Here is a 22,329-nt window from a genome sequence, read left to right on the forward strand (position 1 = left end):
TGTAGAGATGAGGTCTCGCCTGCCCAGGCGGGTCTCGAACCCGCGGGCTCAGGCAATCCACCCACCTCAGCCTCCCAAAGGCGTGGGATTACAGGCTGAGCCACCAAGCCCGGCTTTTTCTTTTTGCTTTATCTAATTTTACTACGAGTGTGCATTACATATATAACTTGATTTTAAAAAATAGAGGGAAGCTGGGCACAGTGGCTTATGCTTATAATCTCAGCACTTAGGAAGAACAAGGTGGGAGGATTGCTTGAGCCCAGGATTGCTTGAGCCCAGGATTGCTTGAGACCAGCCTGGGTAACATAACAAGAACTCATCTCTACAAAAAAAAAATTAGCCCGTGGGAGGCTGAGGGGAGACGATCACTTGAGCCCAGGAGTTTGAGACCAGCCTGGACGATATAGTGAGACCTCATTTCTACAAGGAAAAAAAAAGTTAGCCATATATGGTGGGTCATGCCCATAGTCCTATCTACTTGGGAGGTTGAGGTGGGAGGATGGCTTGAGCCAGGAATTCGAATTTAAGGCTGTGGTGAGCCATGATCATGCCACTGTACCCCAGGCTGGGTGAAAGAGCAAGCAAGACTCTTTCTGTCTCTAAAAAAAAGGAGGGGGCATTCCCTAAGCTCACTAAGGATGCCAGAGAACCTGAGCCCTAGGAATAAGGACCTAGGAATAATGGTGAGTAGAGAGGTACTCACCATTGATGATCGTGTTGTTGGCCCAGATGACCTGCCCATCTGGCAGAACCTTTTGGCTTCTAGGGAAGTGCAGAGCAATAGAAAAGGAGGCATTTGCACCAACCAGTGTGGGCCCATCATTCCTGACCTTCAGGGACACTTGCCCACCTGGGAAGGGAAATTGCATTAGCTGGGACTCCTTGGCTTCCCCTCCCGGTGGACATTTCCCAAGCTGCATTCAGTCCAGTTTTTCTTGCTTTTCCCCCATTCCATTCCCGCCATGCCCTCCCCTGGAACTTCCCAGTCCCCACCTCTCCAGCAGTCACGTCCCTGAACTTCGGTCCACTCTGGATACAGCTGCCGGTTCCAGGCTTTAGTTCTGAGTGGCCTCGGGACCCCAAGCCAGTTTTGGTCTCTGGGTCCTATAAGGGATGTATCATGAGGGCCCCAGGAGCTTCCCTCGGTCCCTTCTCAGAGGACAACACTCTATCCCGTGTCACCCCATTCTTTCTCACATTCAAAATGCATTTTAATTGACTGAATACCCACCATGTACCACTGGTTTAGGCACGAAGGACTTAAGAAATGAATAAGATGTGGCTCTGAAGGGATTCAAGGTGAAGTACAAGAAACAGACATCGACATAAATTTCTATAATTCTAGGCTCTATTTATTACGTGCCATAGCACATATACCCATAGTGCAACAAAATGACAGACTAAACAGATTAGTTCCACTCAAGCAGATGGGGAAACTTCATGGAGGAGTTACCCTAGGACCAGCATAAGCAAATGCATGGAGGCATGGACATACATGGCACATTAGGGGACTGCTATCAATGAGATTGATGCACACTGTGAGAAAGGAAGCAGAGAAGATGGGTTGGGGGCTTGCAGTGCCAGACTAAGGAATCTGGCCTTTATCCTGTAGGCAAGGCCACCTCTGAAGGTTATTTGTTGTGTTTTAAATTAAGATATAGTTAACGTACCATCAAATTGACCCTTCAGAAGCTTTTGAACATGATCAATTTGTGTTTTTTATTCTTATTTTATTTAGTTTTTGAGTCAGAGTCTCACTCTGTCACCCAGGCAGGAGTGCAGTGGCATGCTCATGGCCATCGCAGCCCCGACATACTGGGTTCAGGTGATCCTTCTGCCTCAGCCTTCCAAGTAGCTGGAACTATAGGCGTGCGCCACCATGCCTGGATAATTTTTCTTGATTTATTGTAGAGACGCGGTCTCACCAAGTTGTCCAGACTGGTCTCGAACCCCTGGGCTCAGGCAATCCTCTCGCCTCTGCCTCCCAAAGTGCTAGGATTACAGGCCTGAGCCGCCGTGCCTGGCCTGTGTTTTTTATTTTAGTTTTATTTTTTTGTCAGAACCTCACTCTTACACCCAGGCTGTAGCGCAGTGGAACAATCACGGCTACCATAACCTTGACCTGCTGGTCTCAGGTGATCCTTCAGTCTCAGTCTTCTAAGTAGCTGGAACTATAGGCACACACCACCACACCTGGCTAATTTTTCTTTTTATTGTAGAAACGAGGTCTCGCCAAGTTACCCAGGCTTGTCTCGAACCCCTGGGCTCAGACAATCCTCTTGCCTCTGTCTCCCAAAGTGCTAGGATTACAGGCATGAGCCATGGCACCTGGCTGAAATTTGTGTTTTAGAAAGATCACTAAGACAAGTAGTCAGAAGGATGGATTAGAGGTGGGCAGAGATTGGGGATAGGGACAGAGAAGACAAAGTTACTGTAAAGAGAGGTCTGAGAATAGAAAGGGTATGATGACTCTCCTCGTGTCCTCACCCACATCCGACAGCTATCAACATTTTGCTACATTTTCTTTATCTATCCTCATGAGTAGGTGTTTTTATTTTTGTTCTGGTTAAAGTATTTATTTAGTTAGTTAGTTTTTTGGAGTTTTTTTTTTTTGAGTTGGAGTCTCACTCTGTCGTCCAGACTGGAGTGCAGTGGCCGCTCCCAGCCACCACAGCCTCGACTGCTGGGCTCTAGTGATACTTTCGCCTCAGCCTTTAAAGTAGCTGGAACTACAGGCACGCGCTACCACACCTGGCTGATTTTTTTGATTTATTGTAGAGATGAGGTCTCACCAAGTTGTCCGGTGGGTCTCGAAGCCGCGGGCTCAGGCAATCTGCTCACCTCGGCCTCCCAAGGCGCGGGATTACAGGCTGAGCCATCGAGCCCAGCTATTTATTTTTTATTTATTTATTTTTTTTTCTGCATCAGAGTCTCACTCCATCACCAGGTTAGAGTGCAGTGGCACATTCATGGCCACCCCAGCGTCGATCTGCTGGGCTCAGGCGATCCTTCCATCTCAGCCTTCTGAGTAACGAGAACTACAGGCGTGTGCTACCATGCCCAGCTAATTTTTTGATGTATTGTAGAGAACAAGTTTCCCAGGCTCGTCTTGAACTCCTGGGCTCAGGCAATCCTCTCCTCACAGCCTCTCAAAGTGCTAGGATTACAGGTTTCAGTCACTGTGCCCGGCTGGTTAAAGTTTCTTTTGTTTTGTTTTGTTTTTGAGTTGGAGTCTCACTCTGTCACCCAGACTAGAGTGCAGTGGCCGCTCCCGGCCACTACAGCCTCGACCTGCTGAGCTCCGGCGATCCTTCCGCCTCAGCCTTCCGAGTAGCCGGAATTACAGGCATGCGCTACCACGCCTGACTGATTTTTTTTTTTTTTTATTTATTGTAGAGATGAGGTCTCGCTGCCCAGGCGGGTCTCGAACCTGCGGGCTCAGGCAATCCACTCACCTCAGCCTCCCAATGGCGCGGGATTACAGGCTGAGCCACGGAGCCCGGCTGGTTAAAGTATTTAAATGTAAATCCTAAAACATCTTGTTAAGACATTTTGTGGGAGGGCGAGATGGCTCATGCCTATAAATCCCAGCATTTTGGGAGGCAGAGGTGAGAGGATTGTCTGAGCCTGCGTGTTCAAGACCAACCTGGGTAACTTGGCAAAACTTCATCTACAATAATTTTTTTTAAAAGGCCAGTCTCGGTGGCTCAGCCTGTAATCTTAGCACTTTGGGATGCCGAGGCGTGTGGATTGTCTGAGCCAGTGGGTTCGAGACTAGCCCAGGCAACTTGGGGAGCCCTCCTTTCTACAACAAATAAAAAATGAGCCGGGTGCGGTAGTTCACACCTGTAGTGCTGGCTACTTGGAAGGCTGAAGTGGAAGGATCAACGGAGCCCAGTAGGTTGACGTTGGGGTGGCAGTGAGTGTGCCACTGCACGCCAGCCTAGGTGATGGAGTGAGACTCCAACTCAAAAAAAAAAAAATTAACCGAACTTGGTGCCGTGTGCCTGTAGTTCCCGCTACTTTGGAAGGCTGAGTCAGAAAAATCACCTGAGCCCAGCAGATCAAGACTTTGGTGGCTGGGAGCAAGCCATTGCTCTCCAGCCTAGGTGACAGAGTGAGACTCCAACTTAAAAAAAAAAAGACATCTTGTTATTTTAACCCTATAAATTCAGTTTGTATCACTAAAAAAAAATTATTTTCTTGTCATCCATTTCACACCAGACAAAACAAATCCAAACCACATAAAATTTCATGACCATCTAGAAAAATGTCTTCTTATGATTTTAAAATTCAGGATCCAAAATGTAAGTACAAACTTTTTTTTTAGTCAGAGTCTCACTCTGTCACCCAGGCTGGAGTGCAGTGGCATGATCACTGCCACCACAACCTCAACCCGCTGAGCTCAGGTGATCCTCCTCCCTCAGCTTTCCAAGTAGCTGGAACTACAGGCACATGCCACCATGCCTGGCTAATTTTTATTAATTAATTAATTAATTTTTATTTTTATTTTTAGTTGAAGTCTCACTCTGTCACTCAGGCTGGAGTGCAGTGGCATGCTTACAGTCACTGCGGCCTCGACCTGCTTTCACTCAGGTGATCCTTCCACCTCAGCCTTCCAAGTAGCTGGAACTACAGGCATGTGCCACCATGCCTGGCTAATTTTTCTTGATTTATTGTAGGGATGAAGTCTCGGCAAGTTGCCCAGGCTGGTTTCGAACCCGTGGGTTCAGGCAATCCTCTCACCTCAGCCTCCCAAAATGCTAGGATTATGGGCGTGAGCCACCGTGCCTGGCTAATTTTTTTTAAATTTATTGTATAGATGAGGTCTCGCCAAGTTGCCCAGGCTGGTCTTGAACCCATGGGCTCAGGCAATCCTCTCACCTCAGCCTCCCAAAGTGCTGGGATTATAGGCGTAAGCCACCATGCCCAGCCAGCACAAACTTTTGTGTGTGTGTGTGAGTTGGAGTCTCACTCCATCCCCTAGGCTGGAGTGCCTTGGTACACTCACGGTCACTCCAGCATCGACCTGCTGGGCTCCCGCAATCCTTCCACCTCAACTTTCAAAGTAGCTGGAACTACGGGCACGTGCTATTGCGCCCGGCTAATTTTTTATCTATTTTAGAGATGAGGGCTTGCCAAGTTGCCTGGGCTGGTCTTGAACCCACGGGCTCAGGCAATTCATTTACCTCGACCTCCCAAAATGCTGGGATTACAAGCTGAGCCACTGAGCCCGGCCTAGCACAAACTTTTAAGAACCTCAGATGGGTGGATGTGAACAGATTGTTACTAGAATACATTAAGGAACATAGTAAAAGAAAAAGACTTGAAACTGCAGTGTAATGAGGGAAGTCAAGTCAAGGAGAACTTTCTAGAAGTCTGTGAGACCAGGGATCTAGAGAGAGAAAGTAGGGCTGGGATATGATGTATGTATTTCATCACAGCAGGAACTGTCCTTGTCCCATTTCTGATGTATGCTGGAAACCCAACTGATTCTGCAGGGGAGGGTCTGGAATCATCTCACTGAGCATCACCCCAGAGCAAGGGAAGTCATAAGATGACCCATTCTTTCTCCACTCCCAATCCTCCCTCCTCAGAGCAGCACGGGACATTCCAGACCCTCTCACCAGCCCCACCCCCGCCCCTTGCTCCTGTCACGAGGCCCCAATCCCCCAGAGCCTTTTCATGTGATGCTCAGCTGAGACCCCTCTGCCTATCTCTCCCAGTCCCAGAACAAAAGTTCTGGCGTGTGTTTACCCATGCCCATCACAAGCAGGAAAGGTAATATCTCTTTAGCCTTTTTATCCAATACCACTTACTCCTTACTTCAGGTCCCCTACTCCAAGTGCCTGAGACATGATCTAAAAGTCTCCCACCTATTTCACCCCTTGCAACCCCTTCTCCAGCTTGCTTCCAAGAAGGACTCAGAAGTAGTGCTGCAAAGACCTACTATGCTCCTGCCCCTCCAAGCAGATGAAATTATTTTCAGGCTGAATTCCAAATCTCCATGTAGGGAGGGAGCCCAGGTGCCCACATCTCCACCCAATAGAATGGGTGAGAGAAGCCTGAAGTATTACTAGTATCTCCCATCAGGAGGGGGAAAACCAGAGTAGGTAAATTCACGCCTTCTCATGTCCACATACCCACACTCACCTTCTGCTGCCCCCACAGTCAGCAGAGCACCCATCACAGCCAAATGGAGAAGACACCTTCTCAGCACCAGATCCATCTCGTCCTTCCCTCCAGCAATCAAAGGCACTGGTGGGACTGGGTTAATTCCCTATATAAGAAAGGGGTCCTAATTTGCATAGCCCTTCCTCTTCTCCCTCCAGGAAGCCTGGGAGGGGCCGGAGGACGGGAAGGAGGAAAAACTGACAAGGGGTCTGGTCCCTGGACATTTCTTTCTCATCCTGCTATCCTGGTTTCACTGGGTCACTTTCATCTTGACACACTCCACTCCCGGGGAAAAAGTTAACTGAAAGGCAACTGTACCAGCCACACACAAAGTCATCACGGGAGTTAATGACTTAATTAGTGAGTTAATCAAACCGGGAACTTATTTTTTTTATTAATACTATTGTTGTTATTTAAATTATCCATCCGTCTGCACATTGAAGGTACTTCTCAAAAAGAAACAGAACCTTGCATCCAAAAAACAGAGACGGCATCGAGATAGGCTGAGAGGCAGAGGCAACGACTTCCCTGAGGGTCCTGGAATCCTGCTTTTCAAAGCAGCCTCCCAAGAAAGTGGAATTTATTCTTAGGTCGATATATATTTTCTCCAGGGATGGTGAAAATAGTGAGTTAGAGGTCGGTGAATCCCTACAGATTGGAGACACAGGAAGGGAAACTCAGGCCCAAAACAATACCCGGGGGCAGGTGCTCAGCGGTCCCACCGAGCCAGAAATTTGGCCCCTCAGAAACTTGCACAGGGCGGGGTCTTCGGCGGCGAGGAGCGCCGGACTGGCTCCGCCCTCTTGACGTTGACCAATAGGAAGGCCAGGGGGCGGGGCCATGGAAACGCGGGAAGGAGGGGCGGGGCCTCTGGTGGCGGCTGGGAACTTGGGGGGGGAGGCGGCAACATTGTTTCAAGTTGGACAAATTGACAAGAGCGAGAGATACGCTGCGTTCCATCCCGACCTGGGGCCACGGTGCTGGGCCCTGTTTTCCCCTCCTCGGCTCCCGAGAGCCGGGGCCCGCCATCTGCTGGGTTTCCAGGCCCCCGCTCCAGGGCCGGGCTGACCCGACTCGCTCGCGCTTCATGGAGAACTTTCAAAAGGTGGAAAAGATCGGAGAGGGCACGTACGGAGTTGTGTATAAAGCCAGAAACAAGTTGACGGGAGAAGTGGTGGCGCTTAAGAAAATCCGCCTGGACACGTGAGTGGCCTCTGTACTCGGGACTCCTAACTGGAGACCTTGACTGGACCCACCGGGCCCCCCAACAGGCGGGTAGCCGTCCGGGGACCGGAAGGGAGCAGGGAGGGACGTCTTTTGAAGTAGTGGGTGGGTTGGAGGACATAGAGAGTGGAGAGTGTATCTATCTACTCTCTCTGGGAAGTATAGGGTGGTGTAGACTCCACGGAAAACTTTCTTCCTGAACTGAGCCGGATGATGCCCCCAAATGTGCAACCAGGGAGACTCGGGAAGAGAAAGGAGGCCTCTGAGAAGGGGGTCCAAGACTCTCGGTGGAGCTGGATTATATGGGGACCGGAGAAGAGCACCTCCTTGAATGAAGAGCCCCTATCACCGCCCCAACCCCCACCCTCGTCTTGGAATTCTCTCCCTCTTTCAAAAGAATGGCAGTTGAAGCTCACTGGCCCCTCTAGGGAGGCTGCTGCTACTCCCACATTTTATCTTTATTGCCGTCTCTCTGCTTTACCTTTACCTGGAGGCTTTACTTCCCTACTCCTAGGAAAAGAGGACTTCATGGCCTTAATGTGTCCAAAAGCCACGCCCTGACTCCCCAGGAATCAACTCTTTACAGCCTACTTCTCTCCCTGGGGGGTGCGGGGGGTGCCTCCTTGGGGAAAAGAAATATTTGTAACCATCTTTCCGCTCTGCTTTCCCAACCTCTCCAAGTGAGACTGAGGGTGTACCCAGCACTGCCATCCGAGAGATCTCTCTGCTTAAGGAGCTTAACCATCCTAATATTGTCAAGTAAGTATGTGTCGGAAGAGGTGACCTGGTGGGAAAGGAGGATGAGTTCTGTCTGTACAGTGTGGGCATTTCTCTCCCTCACCTCCATTTCCCAACCTCCCTTTCCCTAGACTGCTCGATGTCATCCACACAGAAAATAAACTCTACCTGGTTTTTGAATTTCTGCACCAAGATCTGAAGAAATTCATGGATGCCTCTGCTCTCACTGGCATTCCTCTTCCACTCATCAAGGTAACACATCTCATCAGCCATCTCATCAGCTCCTCCCCCCCGTCATGTCTTGGGGGGCTGGACTGGCGGCAGGTAATTCAGGGTAATAATTTGTTAAAGGCCAAGGGGCCTCCTTCCCAGCCCTCATCTCCTACACAGACACACACACACACACACACACACACACACACACACACTCACACACACACACTCACCCCTCTTTCTTTTGTGTCGCTTTCCCTTCTCATTATATTCATTAACCCTAGGGTTGGGCTGAAGAATCAAAGTTGAAACTCTAGTGAGTCAGCACAGCAGCTCAAGAGGGAGGTCAGATGAAACTCAGATACATGAGATCCAAGGGCACTTGGTAAATTCCTCCAAAAAGCCCTTGTCTGCTGGGTGCGGTGGCTCAAGCCTGGAATCCCAGCACTTTGGGAGGCTGAGGCGAGAGGATTGCCTGAGCCCAGGGATTCGAGACCAGCCTGGGCCACTTGCTGAGACCTCGTCTCTACAATAAACCAAAAAATTAGCAGGGCATTGTGGCATGCGCCTGTAGTTCCAGCTACTTGGAAGGCTGACGCTGAAAGGATCACCAGAGCCCAGCAGGTCAAGGTTGCGGTGGCCATGAACATGCCACTGCACTCCAGCCTGGGTGATAGAGTGAGATTCTGACTCAAAAAAACAAAAACAAAAAGCCCTTGTTTGATGGGAGAGCTAGCTGGTGAGTCTCTATTATCTAATTTAGGGCTGGGTTCTTCATTCCCAAAGCGATTTTCATCTTATAAAAATTTTAGCTGGAGTCTCACTCTGTCGCCCCGGCTGGAGTGCAGTGGCACGATCAGGGCTCACCGCAGCCTCAACATCCTGGGCTCAGGCAATCCTTCCACCTCAGCCTCCCAAGTAGATAAGACTATAGGCATGTGCCACTACACCCAACTAATTTTTTAATTTTGTTTGTAAAGATGTGATCTGGCTATGTTGCCCAGGCTGATCTCAAACACCTCGGCTCAAGCAAACTTCTCTCCTCAGCCTCCCAGAGTTCTGGGATTACAGGTGTGAGCCACCATGCCCTCCCAAGCTATTTTCAATCTATCAACAAACATTTATTCAATGCACATTTATTGAACACCTTCAATGTGCAAGCCATGGGGTGTGAAGAAAGGATGCAAAACTGAGTAAGACGACCTAGTACTTATCCTCCCTGGGCTGACAGTCCACTGGGAAAAATAGCTTGTAAACATGTAATTATAATACAACCTAGTAAAGGCTTTGGCAGAGCTTTGAGGGGCACAGAGCAAACCCAGTCTGCTTACTGTGATGGAGAAATACAGTTCCCTCTCTCTCCCTCGTCAGAGCTATCTGTTCCAGCTGCTCCAGGGCCTAGCTTTCTGCCATTCTCACCGGGTCTTGCACCGGGACCTTAAGCCTCAGAATCTACTTATCAATGCTGAGGGGTCTATCAAGCTAGCCGACTTTGGACTTGCCAGAGCCTTTGGAGTCCCTGTTCGTACTTACACCCATGAGGTGAGTCCCTCTAGGTTTTTTTGAGCTTCTTGGTAGGTGTTAACAAGGGTATTCACAAGGTTACTAAAAATATCTAGCTAGCGGTTTCCTAGTAGATGGAAAGAATCTCAGATGCCCTAAGGAGTCTTAGGGTATGCCCAGAATTCATACTGTGGATCTAACTGGGCTTAGATACCAAGCCAGGATGGCTGGATGGCACATCATTAAAATTTGTCTCTAGTTTTTCAGAAAGATCCCATATTGGAGGCTCAGAAAATATGGTCTCCAGAGCTATGGACTGTGCTATCTCTGGGCTAAAAAGCTATGGGTAGACATTTCTCTCAGGAGAAATCAGAGGGAGGGGAAGCATGTAGGGAAGGAAACTGACAAGAGTTAGCAGGGTAGTGTTGAGGAGTGAGATGTGGGAATCTCCATGACCTATAAACCACCCCTTCTCTTCCTACTCTTGTCCTGCAGGTGGTGACCCTGTGGTACCGAGCACCTGAAATCCTCCTGGGTTGCAAGTACTACTCCACAGCAGTGGACATCTGGAGCCTGGGCTGCATCTTTGCTGAGATGGTACGGAGGCTTGCCTGGGTTCTACCCAGTCCACTCTGCCCCACGTGCAAGAACAACAGGACTGTTTCTTGGCCCAGACCTATGGCCCTTCTATCACTGGGTTCTCACTCTAGAGTAGTACCTAGGAGGGGGGGTGGTGGAGAAAGGATGGGACAGTTGCCCCTGATAGCAACCACAATGTTAGGATATCTTCAAACAGCCTTGGTATCTGCTGTCTCTCTCTCTCTCTCCCTTTTTTTTGAGTTGGAGTCTTACTCTGTCATCCAGGCTGGAGAACAGTGTCATGCTCACAGCCACCACAGCCTCGATCTGCTGGGCTCAGGCAATCCTTCTGCCTCAGCCTTCTAAGTAGCTGGAAATACAAGCATTTGCCACCATGCCCGGCTAATTTTTTTATTTATTGTAGAGATGAGGTCTTGCCAAGTTGCCCAGGATGGTCTTGAAGCCCTGAGCTCAGGCAATCCTCTCACCTCCACCTCCCAAAGTGCTGAGAATACAGGCAGGAGCCACTGCACCAGGATTTTTTTTTTTTTTTTTTTAAAGAGACGAGGTCTTACTGTGTTGCCCAGGCTGGGCTCAAACTCCTGGACTCAAGCAGTCCTCTTGCCTTAGTCTCCCAAAGTGCTGGGGTTACAGGTATGAGCCATTGCGCCCGGCTCTAGTATCTATCTCCTATCCCTGAAGAAAGCTAAATCACTTCTGCAGCTGTTTTAGCTATGGTCTGCTTATAGCTGTTTTAGCTATGGTCTGCTTATAGGAGAATGAGTTTCATTTAGTGCCTCCTTCATTTCAAGGTTATAGACCTAGTTGTAGAGTGCTAGGCAGGTGGTGAAGCCAACTGCGGTCACTTTATCCACACCCTTTATTTAAACTGCAGACTTAGATCACGTCCCCCTCAACCTCTGGCTTTTCAGATTGAAGGATCCCTGAGGTCCAGCCTTAGGTGGGATTTCTCATCCCCTTTAATACAACAGTGCAGTAGGCTGAGTCTTCAAGTCAAATCAGCAGTATGTTTTCTGGTCTTTTATCTGGGTTGTAACTGGAGATCATTAGCCTATATATATATCTTTATATATATATATACACCTACATAATATACCTTACTATTGCCCATATTCCTCTCTCAATTCATCAAAAAATATTTGTTAAGCACCTAGTGTGTGCCCAGCACCATGCTAAGTGCTGTGGGGAACACAGAAGAAATGGAAGACACAGTCTCTGCCCGCTGTGCTCCTATCTAGAAGTGGCTGCATCACAAGGAGGGGGGATGACCGCAGTGTCTACCCCATACCCCGTGAGTGGCTTGGGATCCCTTTGCTACGTGTCAGTGGCACCCCAGACATTCACCCCCTCCCAGCCCCACCCAGCCTTGGGGATCTGCAAAGCCATGATTGGGGGAAGGAAGGAGGGGGCAAGGAGACAGATGAAGGAACTTCATTGTCTCAGGCAGTGTGTGACTGACCCCATGAAAGGCCCCAGGGAGGGAATCATGGGGCCCGGCTGACCTCACACTGCCTGTGGGAACCTCCTCTGTATAGGGCACAGTTTTGACTGACGTCAATGTGGGTCTTGGCCTCTCCTCTTTCCCCATTTTCAGGTGACCCGCCGGGCCCTATTCCCTGGAGACTCTGAGATTGACCAACTCTTCCGGATCTTTCGGACTCTGGGGACCCCAGATGAGGTGGTTTGGCCGGGAGTTACTTCTATGCCTGATTATAAGCCAAGTTTTCCCAAGTGGGCCCGGCAAGACTTTAGTAAAGTCGTACCTCCCCTGGATGAAGATGGACGGAGCTTGTTATCGGTAAGAGTGGGCACCTAGTTCCCCTCTTTTATTCCCCAGGGAAGGGCTTTTCCAGGATGAAGGAAGAATGAGACCCTGAACTCTGGGTCTCAGGGTTTTCATTTCCCTAGTCCCTGCCTCTCTCCCTGTTGGCACGCTGGTTCAGGTATGGGAGGGGGGAAGTGAGAGCTCTGCTTTAGGTAGAAGGAATTCTGGTTTCCTGATTTCTGGGAACACTACTATCCATTCCATCCACTGTTATATCATTGAAGTCAGCATGCATCTCTCCCTCCAGCAAATGCTGCACTACGACCCCAACAAGCGGATTTCGGCAAAGGCAGCTCTGGCTCACCCTTTCTTCCAGGATGTGACCAAGCCTGTACCCCACCTTCGACTCTGATGTCCTTCTCTGAGCCCCCACACCCAGTCTCACTCTTGCCTCCAGTGTGGGCTTGACCTGGCTCGGCCCTGGGCTATTGGGTTCAGGTGGCCCCCTGATCTTGTCAGGCTGCCTTAACACCCACCTCCCTCTCTTGACCAGTCAACTCTGGGGATACAGGGAGAAATAGGTGAAAATGAAAGGAAGTTTCAGTGCACTTAAGTCAGTCTCCACCACCCTCTCGCCTTGCTCTTAGTCATTGCTGCAGAGGGGTGGTATTAAACCAAACAAACGAAAACAAAGCTCACTGTCCTCCCCACATGTTGGGTTTGCCATCCCATCTCTGAATGCTCATAATTATTATTTCTTGTGTTTGGGATGACAAAGACCCCACACCTGCTGCCACTGTTTTTGTAAAGGCTCATAGCATGGGGCTAAGTTGGAACTTTTGAGAACCAAGCAAAACAAAACCACGGGGAGGGGTCTGTTTTTAAAAATGAGGCTAGGAAAATAGATCCAATCCGTTTATACCCTAGTTTTAGTGTTTCACCTTGCCTAACAGGCTGGAGAGTCAAGACTCAGTCCTGGTGAGGCTGCAGAAGAAATGATTGCACCTAGTCCCCTTGTCTGACCCTCCTACAGGCAAAAGGAGTCTGGGAGGCTCCAGGACAGGGATTGCTTCATTCCAATCTGTTGCCTCATCATGGCTTTATGAGGCAGGTGAGAGATGTTTGAATTTTTCTTCCTTTTAGTATTCTTAGTTCTTCAGTTGCCAGGAATTCCTGCTCCCATCTTCCTCTGAGGTCACCCCCCTTTACCCCACAGAAGTGGAAGTTAAGAGTTTAGGCATCATTTTGAGAATGCTGACACTTTTTCAGGGTTGTGATTGAGTGGGGGCATTGGGAGAAAAATATTTCTTTAAAAGAAGGATGAACAATTATATTTATATTTCAGATTATAGTAGTTTTTTTTGTCAGAGTGGGTGGATTTGTTGCCATGTGCACCTTGGGATTTTGTAATACCAATGCGAAAAACGCATTTTTTTTTTCTTTTTATGGTTTTGTCTCTCTTCTCCTATCCCTTGTCCTTGAGTGCTCTTGTTATTAACGTTATTTGTAATTTAGTTTGTAATCCATTAAAAAAAATGTTCCTAGTTTTATAGTTCATCTCTTTCCTCCTTATGTACTGAAAGAATGATATGAATGTGCATAAGTGATCATTGATTTTGGACCCCTCTTTTCATAGTCTCTGTACAGGGCTACCCCCCCCACCTCATTTTGGCTAGTGCTGAGGGTGTACAAAGTGGGTATTATAGCCAGGCTTGGTGGCTCAGCCTGTAATTCCGCGCCTTGGGAGGCTGAGGTGAGTGGATTGCCTGCGCCCGCGGGTTCGAGACCCGCCTGGGCAACTTGGCGAGACCTTATCTCTACAATAAATAAAAAAATTAGCTGGGCATAGTAGTGCTCGCCTGTAGTTCCAGCTACTTGGAAGGCTGAGGCGGAAGGATCGCCGGAGCCCAGCAGGTCGAGGCTGCGGTGGCCGGGAGCGGCCACTACACTCCAGTCTGGGCGACAGAGTGAGACTCCAACTCAAAAAAAAAAAAGTGGGTATTATTTGTCCCCATCTTACAGCGGGGGAAACTGAAGTCTATATATTCCCTACTTCACTTTCCCCACACATCAGCAAAATCCCTTCCCCCCAGCCCAGCACATACACACATACACACCCCACATACACATACATAGAGAACAACAGTTCCAGAATTTCTTCTTTTTTTTTTTTTTTGAGTTGCAGTCTCACTCTGTTGCCCAGGTTGGAGGGCAGTGGCACGCTCATGGCCACCACAGCCTCAACCTACTGGGCTCAGGCAATCTTTCCACCTTAGCCTTCCAAGTAGTGGAACCATAGGCGTGCACCATCACGCCTGGCTCATTTTTCTTGATTCATTGTAGAGGTGAGGTCTAGCCAAGTTGCCCAGGCTGGTCTCGAACCCGTGGACTCAGGCAGTCCTCTCACCTCGGCCTCCCAAAGTGCTGGGATTATAGGTGTGAGCCACCGAGTCCAGCCCAGAATTTCAATCTGGGCGACAGAGTGAGACTCCAACTCAAAAAAAAAAAAGAAAAGCTTAGGAGCAGCAATACGATTGGAAGTGGGCTCCAGGGGGATTTGCCTGACACTGCATTTCCCAGTAATCTCGCTGTTTCTCTTTCCTATTGCATATCACAAACAGCAAAGTCTTCTAAAGCTTCTTGTATTCACATTTACAATACCATTCACAAATTATTGGTCTGACTCCGTGGCTCACATCTGTAATCCCAACGTTTTGGGAGGCTGAGGCAGGAGGATCGTTTGAGGCCAGGAGTTCAAGACCTGCATGAGCAACATAATGAGACCCGTCTCTACAAGTAAAAAGAGAAAAAAAGAAAGTATCAGTTGTCTATATGAAAATTATTATGATGGGGCTCTTTAAAGACTTTCCAAGCTATTTCTTAGTTGCCATTGTCTCACTCCACCAAAAAACAGCTCAGACCGCCCGCGGGCCACCCCTAAAACTCCTGTCCTCTGAAGCCCCACTGGAAGAAGGAAGCGCTGACGTAAGGGTGACTTAAATTCCCAGGCTCGCGATCCCTAGGAGAGGTATTTCCCTTCACGCCTGCGAATTTGTCATGGAAGGCGGGGCACTAGGGCCAGCCCCCGCCAAATTCAGGGGGTGGGGCGAAGGTCAGCCCCAGCCTTCTTGAGGCCTTTTTCGACCCCGCCTTGCCTGCCAGTCAAGTCCAGAATTTACGCATTACTGGTTAAAGTTTCATTTTGACCCGCCTCCATCACTCACCTGATTAGATGTTTATGAGTCAAAAGGCGGGGGGGGTCATGGGGTGTCGAGATGCTATTGGCTAGTACAAACGTCTGTCGATGGTGTTCCGCCTCCTGTCTCCGGGAGCTCGCTCTTTAACGGCTCCTCACCGCGTCCATCTTCGAGGTTTCTTCCTCTCTATTGGCTGAGGGCCCCGCCTATCCAGTCTCTTGCTCGTACTGGTTGGTGACAGCGCTCAGCGAGACCCGCCCTTCTCCAGAGGATTGGCGGATGAGTGCACATGTAGCCCGCCCTCAATGGTAGGCGGGTAATCGAGCTATTGGCTGGAGCCCCCGCCCCAGGGCGAGGAGGCGAAGGAGGGGCAGCAGGGTTTGGTTGAGCTGCAGCTGTTTGTCTGTTCGACACAGACTCGGGGCCGACGGGGGAGACGGAGCCCCAGGTACCGAGCTGATGGAGCCCAAAGGGCAGGGGTGGAGGCACCCGGGGCATGAGAGCCGCCCGGCCTGAGAGCGGAGGCGGATCTGGGCCCAAGCGGGGGCTAGAGCGGCCCACTGGACAGGGGAGAAGGGGGCCGGGCCCCCGCGGGCCTAATGGGGGCGCTGAGGAGGGGACCGGGCGGGCTGGGACCCCGAAGTTGGTGAGTCGGGGAGGCGACCGGGCTCCGGGGCGGCCGGGCGGGAGGCCGGGCCCGAGGCCCGGAGCGGGTGCGAGGCGGGGACAGGCCCCGCGGAGCAGCGCTGGAGAGGGAGGAGCTGGAGAAAGGGACCGGGCGGCGGGTGAGGTAAGCCCTTTTGCCGGGAGGTGAGGAGGGGTCAGCCCTGACGCCCCGGGCCCGAGGGCGACGGGGGCTGGTCCCTGGAGAGGTGTTCCCGGGAAGGGCCCGGGCAGGGCTCCGAGTTGGGGAGGAGGCGTTCTTTCCAGGGAAAGCGGCTATTGTGAGAAGGACGGAGGGTGCTGTGGGGTCGAACCGAGAGGGACTTGGCTCCGGGGAGGGAGAACTGGGGAAGACGAGGTGGGCGAGGCCAGGGGCGCCGGCCTGGTGTCAGACAGGAGCGCTCCTGGGAACGCTGGAGGGTGGCTGAGGCTTGGGAGTCCTCACCCTTTTGTTCCCCTTAGTGTGTGGATGTGGTGGCCCGAAGTTTTCTGGTCCTCCCGGGGTAGGGATGAAGACGAAAGTCAAGGACTTCTTCCCCATGACTGTCGCTGCTCCAGACTCAGCCCCTGCCAGTACTTTGGGCCCCATAGCTGCTCTGTACTGCGGGGTGTCTCTTCGTACCTGCGGTTTCATGCCCTGTGAGAGAGCGAGGAAGTTGGATTCGGGGGATGGCTTGTCCACTTCTTTCCCACTTAATATCGTGGCCTCTAGGGAATAGCAGAGCTCTGACCTAGAAGTGGCGAGTGGTTTCATGATCTGCAGGGAAAAGGGGCCTGGACGTCCTTAGCCATCAAGAGAGCTTCTGACCATAGTTGGTGGAACTTTCGTGGGACCTAGACTTGGGTATTTCCCAGGCAGGTAACGGAGTCAGCCAGGCCCGGAACTAGGAGGCGATAGCACTGAGGAAGACATTTGGGGAAGAGTGAGAAACTCCATTCCGAAAGGTTGGCATCACCCTCTTGTTCTTTGTCTGTTTCTTCAGGAGTCCAGGTTTCCGTGCTGTTGGAAAGTTGGGTATCTGGGGAAGGGGGTGAGTAGAAAAGAAGAAGGTGGGTTCTAAAGCAGGGGCGTGGAGCCCTCCCTCCCCGCGAACTCTTCCTGGTCTGCTGACCTTCTCAGTCCCCATAGATTGGGGCCTGTTGGGTTTTCCCGTATTGTACTTCCTCCTTTTTCCTTTCTACACTAATGTATTTTATCACAACATATCTTAATTACGAAGGTACATAACTTTAAATACTTAAGCTGTACAGCAGTATAAAACATGCATATCCTCCCACACACATCTCCCTCATGTTTCTTTTAGGAAGGTCAGGGATCAGAGACGGCAGATCACACTAATCTGACTCTGCTTTGGAGGATGTGCCACCAAAGGCAATCCTGTTTTCGTGTTCTCACTGAACTCTAGTCTCATTCTTTCTACAGTTTTTCTTCTGGGGTGATACTCTGTTATTTATTGTGCTCCTTTCACAGTTTGTTTTGTCTTCTATCAGATTCAGACAAGCAGAGGGTTGTACTGTGAGTTATCATTCACCTTCAATATACCACCTCCTCCTCCCCTCCAGTTGTGCGCTGGGTGTCCTAGGAAATGCTCAAATAGATGGACGTTTTTTTTCCTCTCATATATGGGCAGGAAAGAATCATTTTTGGAACAATCATTGACATCTCTGTTAAAGTGAGGAATTCAAGAACTCTTTATCTTCTGGTTCATGGTCTCTGCATGTTCGCATTATGTGACTGTTCCTTCCTTATCCCAGATGATGGTGGTTCCCTAACGAAACCTCTGTATGTGTCTTTCTGTAGTGATCTGAGAAACTCTGAGTTTCACTGGATTTGAAATTGGCTTTCCTCTAAATCTCAGAGTGAGAGTACAGCTGGGGCATTTTATACTGGCACCTTACTAGTTGACTTTGTCCTTACTGGCTTTAGAAGCCCTCTAATATGCCCAGCTTTTTACATTACCCATCAGAAACCTCACTGTTGTCTCCCCAAGGAACTTTTCTCACCTGCAAAACAAGTCCTAGAGAAAATTCTGTAGGGGTATGTGTGTCTTAATCCTTTATAGTCTGCTATTTTCTAAAACCTGGTTGTATCCTGTCTCTTTCTTCTAGTCTACATATCCCTTTGTGTCTTTTCTACCTTCCCTTAATCAGAGTTTACCTAAAACATCTGGAATTGCTCCATATCAAGGTATAAATAACACATAGTCACTTAAAGTCTTAATTGTTCCAAGTGTTTTTGCATCTTAAGGTGCTAAGGGGTGGAATTATCAATATGGAATTTCAAACATAGACCTGGAGTTGCAAAAATACATTTGGAGAAGAGGGCTTTCCTATTGCCCTTGAAGTCATACTTATCTCCCCACCCCCAATCCATACTGCAGAACTATATCTTTAACTCTTACTTTACCTATGAGCAAGGATTGCTCTTCTGTGGCTTGCTTGTTTGTGTGCATCGATGTGAATGTGACTTCTGAGAAGGAGGCATAGGGTAGGAGAAGCAAGTGTATAGTTCACTCCCTAATCCTAAAGCATTTCAGATTGGAAAGTAACCAAAGTGTGAGACAATGAGTTTAAAATAAGGAAATGTAGCAGTCCTCTGGGAAGAAGGATACCATAAAACCCTACACATTACACTCCTTCTTCCCACAAGTGTTTTAGGAAAGATTTAGTTATCGACTGAACAGTAACTGAGCTGAATAAGGAGCCACCCAGGTGAGCAAAGAGGATGCAGATTTCTGGGCAAGGTCATAGCTTCCATTTAGGGCAGTAAGTATCTTTTCAGAGTGTCTCCTGGCTCTCTGGTGCCATGATTTGATTTGTTTTTTAACTTGTGTTTCTCAAGTTAGGAATTAATAGAGACATAACGCACCAAAGCTGTTTGACCATTTAACATCAAGTGAAAATTCAGGGAACTTGCTTTTAGCTATAGTTGCCTCAGTGTTTGGGTGAGAGGACCACACTTGGAGTGCGATTAGGCCATCTGAGGCATGGTAACGGGTGACAGGAAAAGCAGTTAGCCCATGTGAGTTTCAACAGTACCTTGTGGGCTGGATCCCAAGAAGGCCTTCTATCCAAGGGAGATCACAAAGAGGCCAGGGAGAGAATTGGTTCTCTGAGGCCTATTTAAAACTTTCCCAAATAGAACTAAGATGTATCCAGATGGCACAGAAGGGGAGGAGTTGATTGATGGGAGGGAAGCAGGATTATTTGGCCTTAATAAATTTAGGGAGCATTTAATGAACACCTACTGGGAGCCAAGCATTGAACTTTGTTCAGAAGATTTAAGATGACATTAAAAAGAAAAAAGTCAGCCCAGCGCAGTGGCTCACACCTGTAATCCCAGCACTTTGGGAGGAGGAGGTGAGAGGATTGCCTGAGCCCACGGGTTTGAGACCAGCCAGGGCAATATGGCGAGACCTCATCTCTGTAATATATCAAAAAATTAGCTGGACGTGGTGGTGGGCACCTGTAATTCCAGCTATTTGGAAGGCTCAGGCAGAAAGAATGCCTGAGCCCAGCAGGTCGAGGCTGTTGTGGCCATGAGCATGCCACTGTACTCCAGCCTGGGTGAAAAGTGAGACTCTGACTCAAAAAAAAAAGGTCCGCTTTATAAGAAGTTCTTAGTTTTAGCAGAGCAGACAGACACAAATTTATGTAGTGTGATATATGTTATGATTTAAGATACAGTCTTAATGCTACAGGACCCCATGGGTCACTAGAGGAAGCAATGACAAATTCTGCAGGGGTAAGAGGGTAATTATGCAATTTCACAGAAGTAATATTTGAACTTGACCTTATGAGATATATTAAGATTTTGCTGGGAAGAGAAAGTAGGGAAGGGCATTCCAATCTTTCCTTGGTCAATACTAGGGAGTTCCTAGTACCATGCTGATAAGAGATAAGTATGCTTTTTGCTTCTTGGAGAAATATAAGAGAGGGTGGGAGAAGTGGAAGAACTCTAATTTAATCCAGTAACACATTGGATCAGCACGATGAAAAAGCTGAACCAAGTAGTAGAACTCTCAGTTCAGGATTTTGGTGATTTGGGTTTAAACAAAGTTGGAAAGGAGATGAGGGTATTTACTGGCTTCTCACCTATCTTCCCTACTTAGCAAATCTCACATTAATCCCAAGGTCCGCTGACTCCTGCAAAAATAACCCCACATTTCCCTGTTTCCTCTCATTGAATTGCTTCTATTCCAACTGTCCTGGCAGGACTTAGCCAAGACCATCTAGAGAGGAGTAGTGACAAATTAATCCTTCTGTCAAGGATATGGAACTGGATCCCAGTTCCCAGGGAAAACCTGTGACTCCCTGACTTGTTTTTGTCCCAAAGCAAGTACTTACCTAAACTGAACAGAGACAGGCTATCCAGTCTATGCTCCTGATCCTGTCCTGGTGCCCTCTTCGGAGTTCAGCTTTTCCTGCTTCCTCAAGAAATACTATGGTGTAACAGTAGTAGGAATACCTGACTAGGAGTCCTGCGTTTGCTACTTAGTGGCTGGCTGTATAGTAACACCCGATCAGTTGACTAACATGTATCTCAGTTTCCTCACCTGTAAAATATAGAGACTGGACTAGATGACCTCCAGACTGGCTCTCTGGTTGAAGACGCCTTTTCTGTTATGCCTGCCCACACTGAAGAACATCCTCTGCTCCCAGCCTTTGCCGCCTCCCCCCCCCATGGCAGACCCAGGGGTTGAAGGGAAAAATAACCTGTTCCATCTTCCCTTTTTTTTGAGTAGGAGTCTCACTCTGTCACCCAGGCTGGACTGCAGTGGCACACTCAACGGCTACTGCAGCCTCAACCTGCTGGGCTCAGGTGATCCTTCAGGCTCAGCCTTCCAAGTAACTGGAACTACAGACATGCGCCACCACACCTGGCTAATTTTTTGACTTATTATAGAGATGAGATCTTGCCAAGTTGCCCAAGCTGGTTTTGAACCCGTGGGCTTAGACAGTCCTCTCACCTCAGCCTCCCAAAGTGCGGGATTATAGTTGTGAGCCACCGTGCTGGCCTCCGTCTCCCCTTTTTTGCTTCAGGTTTGAAGGTAATAATCATCACACCACTTGACTAGTTTGCTTTGGTTTATTTTTTTGCTCTTGAATGGTCATTTGCTCATTGTCGACTCAGCAAAAATGAAAAAATCAGAACAGAGAAGAAATCAATTGAATGTTATATATTATTTCATTTCTATACTCCTGGTTTTTGAGATTCTAGCTATTACATTTAATAAATGAAGCCGGGCTCGGTGGCTCAGCCTGTAATCCCGCGCTTTGGGAGGCTGAAGTGAGTGGATTGCGTGAGCTTGCGGGTTTGAGACCTACCTAGGCAACTTGGCAAGACCTCATCTCTACAATAAATCAAAAAATTAACTGGGTGTGGTAGCATGAGCCTGTAGTTCCAGCTACTTGGAAGGCTGAGGTGGAGGGATCGCCGGAGCCAGCAGGTCGAGGCTGCGGTGGCCGGGAGCGGCCACTGCACTCCAGTCTGGGTGACAGAGTGAGACTCCAACTCAAAAAAAACCCCAAAAAACCAAAAATGATACTCTTATAAACATGAGATTAAAAAGCAAGGCTTAAAGAAGGGTAGCCCATCAATTACTATGAACAGGGCAGGAAGGACATATTCTTGAAGTTACATATTAGGATAAGAGGTAGTCTTCTAATTCTGAAAATCCAAGGTTGCTTAGTAGCAAGAAAGTTTGCTGACCATGTCTGAGCTCTAGCTTGACTTCCTGTCTGTGGGGGTTAGTGACAAGGACTTTGCAACTCAAGTGTGTCTCTGACTGTTTCCTAATTCACACTCCCCCAACCTCTGCTGTTTTCCCAGGCCTAGAGTGATGTGGTTACCCATGAGAATTCAGTCCATTCTGACTCCCATGTTTTCATATCTTAGAGAAATAATGTTGAGACTTAATGCTCTACCCCTTAAATCATATGCTTTGGAATACATAATAAGGGAATAAGTTGAAGAAACTGGTAACTTTTCCTATTTTTCTAGACTATAGTATATATATGTCACCTAAAGGAAACTTGATTAGCTTATCATCCGTGTCCTTTTTTTGCTATTGTGTCATTTGTTTTAAGTTTAGTGTTATGATAGTCTGTCTTTTTCCTAGAAGACAGTATGAAGTACTACATAAATATAAGATGTTTTAAAAATAATTCATCCTCACAACTGCCTTGGGAAAGCAATTTTTTTTTTTTTTTTTGAGTTGGAGTCTCACTCTGTTGCCCAGACTGGAGTGC

At 48.6% G+C, this 22,329-nt stretch overlaps 3 protein-coding genes across 13 annotated transcripts in view; 2 read left to right on the plus strand and 1 right to left on the minus strand.

The window, feature by feature from the left end:
* The window catches only part of PMEL (premelanosome protein), a 14,060-nt gene extending 7,784 nt beyond the window's left edge, over positions 1 to 6,276 (minus strand). For 4 of the 5 annotated variants that reach the window (XM_021715526.1, XM_008064021.2, XM_021715525.1 and 1 more), the window contains exons 1-3: positions 6,154 to 6,276; positions 994 to 1,104; positions 704 to 850 (exon numbers count right to left, since the gene is read on the minus strand). In XM_021715526.1, coding sequence (XP_021571201.1) covers positions 704 to 850; positions 994 to 1,104; positions 6,154 to 6,229 — 334 coding nt within the window. In that variant the 5' untranslated portion in view covers positions 6,230 to 6,276. The remainder of the gene's footprint in view (positions 1 to 703; positions 851 to 993; positions 1,105 to 6,153) is intronic. The other variant, XM_008064022.1, reaches the window with a different exon arrangement.
* A 749-nt stretch (positions 6,277 to 7,025) lies between these two features.
* CDK2 (cyclin dependent kinase 2) lies at positions 7,026 to 13,769 on the plus strand. 5 transcript variants are annotated; one of them, XM_008064023.2, is made up of 8 exons: positions 7,026 to 7,377; positions 8,080 to 8,157; positions 8,268 to 8,388; positions 9,721 to 9,891; positions 10,348 to 10,449; positions 11,600 to 11,743; positions 12,047 to 12,250; positions 12,525 to 12,832. In XM_008064023.2, exons 1-8 carry the CDS (start codon positions 7,262 to 7,264, stop codon positions 12,627 to 12,629), a joined length of 1,041 nt encoding a protein of 346 aa, XP_008062214.1. In that variant the 5' UTR covers positions 7,026 to 7,261; the 3' UTR covers positions 12,630 to 12,832. The 5 variants fall into 5 exon arrangements, with proteins under 5 accessions (XP_008062214.1, XP_008062216.1, XP_008062217.1 ...); XM_021715529.1 differs by lacking the exon at positions 11,600 to 11,743 and adding an exon at positions 9,397 to 9,405 and having other exon boundaries at positions 7,034 to 7,377; positions 8,268 to 8,355; positions 9,691 to 9,891; positions 12,525 to 12,880; XM_008064025.1 differs by lacking the exon at positions 11,600 to 11,743 and having other exon boundaries at positions 12,525 to 13,769.
* Positions 13,770 to 15,727: 1,958 nt separating this feature from the next.
* The window catches only part of RAB5B (RAB5B, member RAS oncogene family), an 18,509-nt gene continuing 11,907 nt past the window's right edge, over positions 15,728 to 22,329 (plus strand). For 2 of the 3 annotated variants that reach the window (XM_021715530.1, XM_021715531.1), the window contains exon 1: positions 15,739 to 15,862. The gene's annotated coding sequence lies outside the window, so the exon portion shown is untranslated. Of the gene's footprint in view, positions 15,863 to 22,329 lie in introns of all 3 variants that reach the window. The other variant, XM_008064028.2, reaches the window with a different exon arrangement.

This window comes from Carlito syrichta, unplaced genomic scaffold, assembly GCF_000164805.1.
Source record: "Carlito syrichta isolate Samal-C Ts95f unplaced genomic scaffold, Tarsius_syrichta-2.0.1 Scaffold307179, whole genome shotgun sequence".
Lineage (NCBI taxonomy): Eukaryota > Metazoa > Chordata > Mammalia > Primates > Tarsiidae > Carlito > Carlito syrichta.

Coding starts and splice junctions, on each gene's coding strand:
- CDK2 (XM_008064023.2), top strand. CDS start 7,262: ATGGAGAACTTTCAAAAGGTGGAAAAGATCGGAGAGGGCACGTACGGA. Junction 7,378..8,079: donor AAGAAAATCCGCCTGGACAC/GTGAGTGGCCTC, acceptor AACCTCTCCAAG/TGAGACTGAGGGTGTACCCA. Junction 8,158..8,267: donor AACCATCCTAATATTGTCAA/GTAAGTATGTGT, acceptor CCCTTTCCCTAG/ACTGCTCGATGTCATCCACA.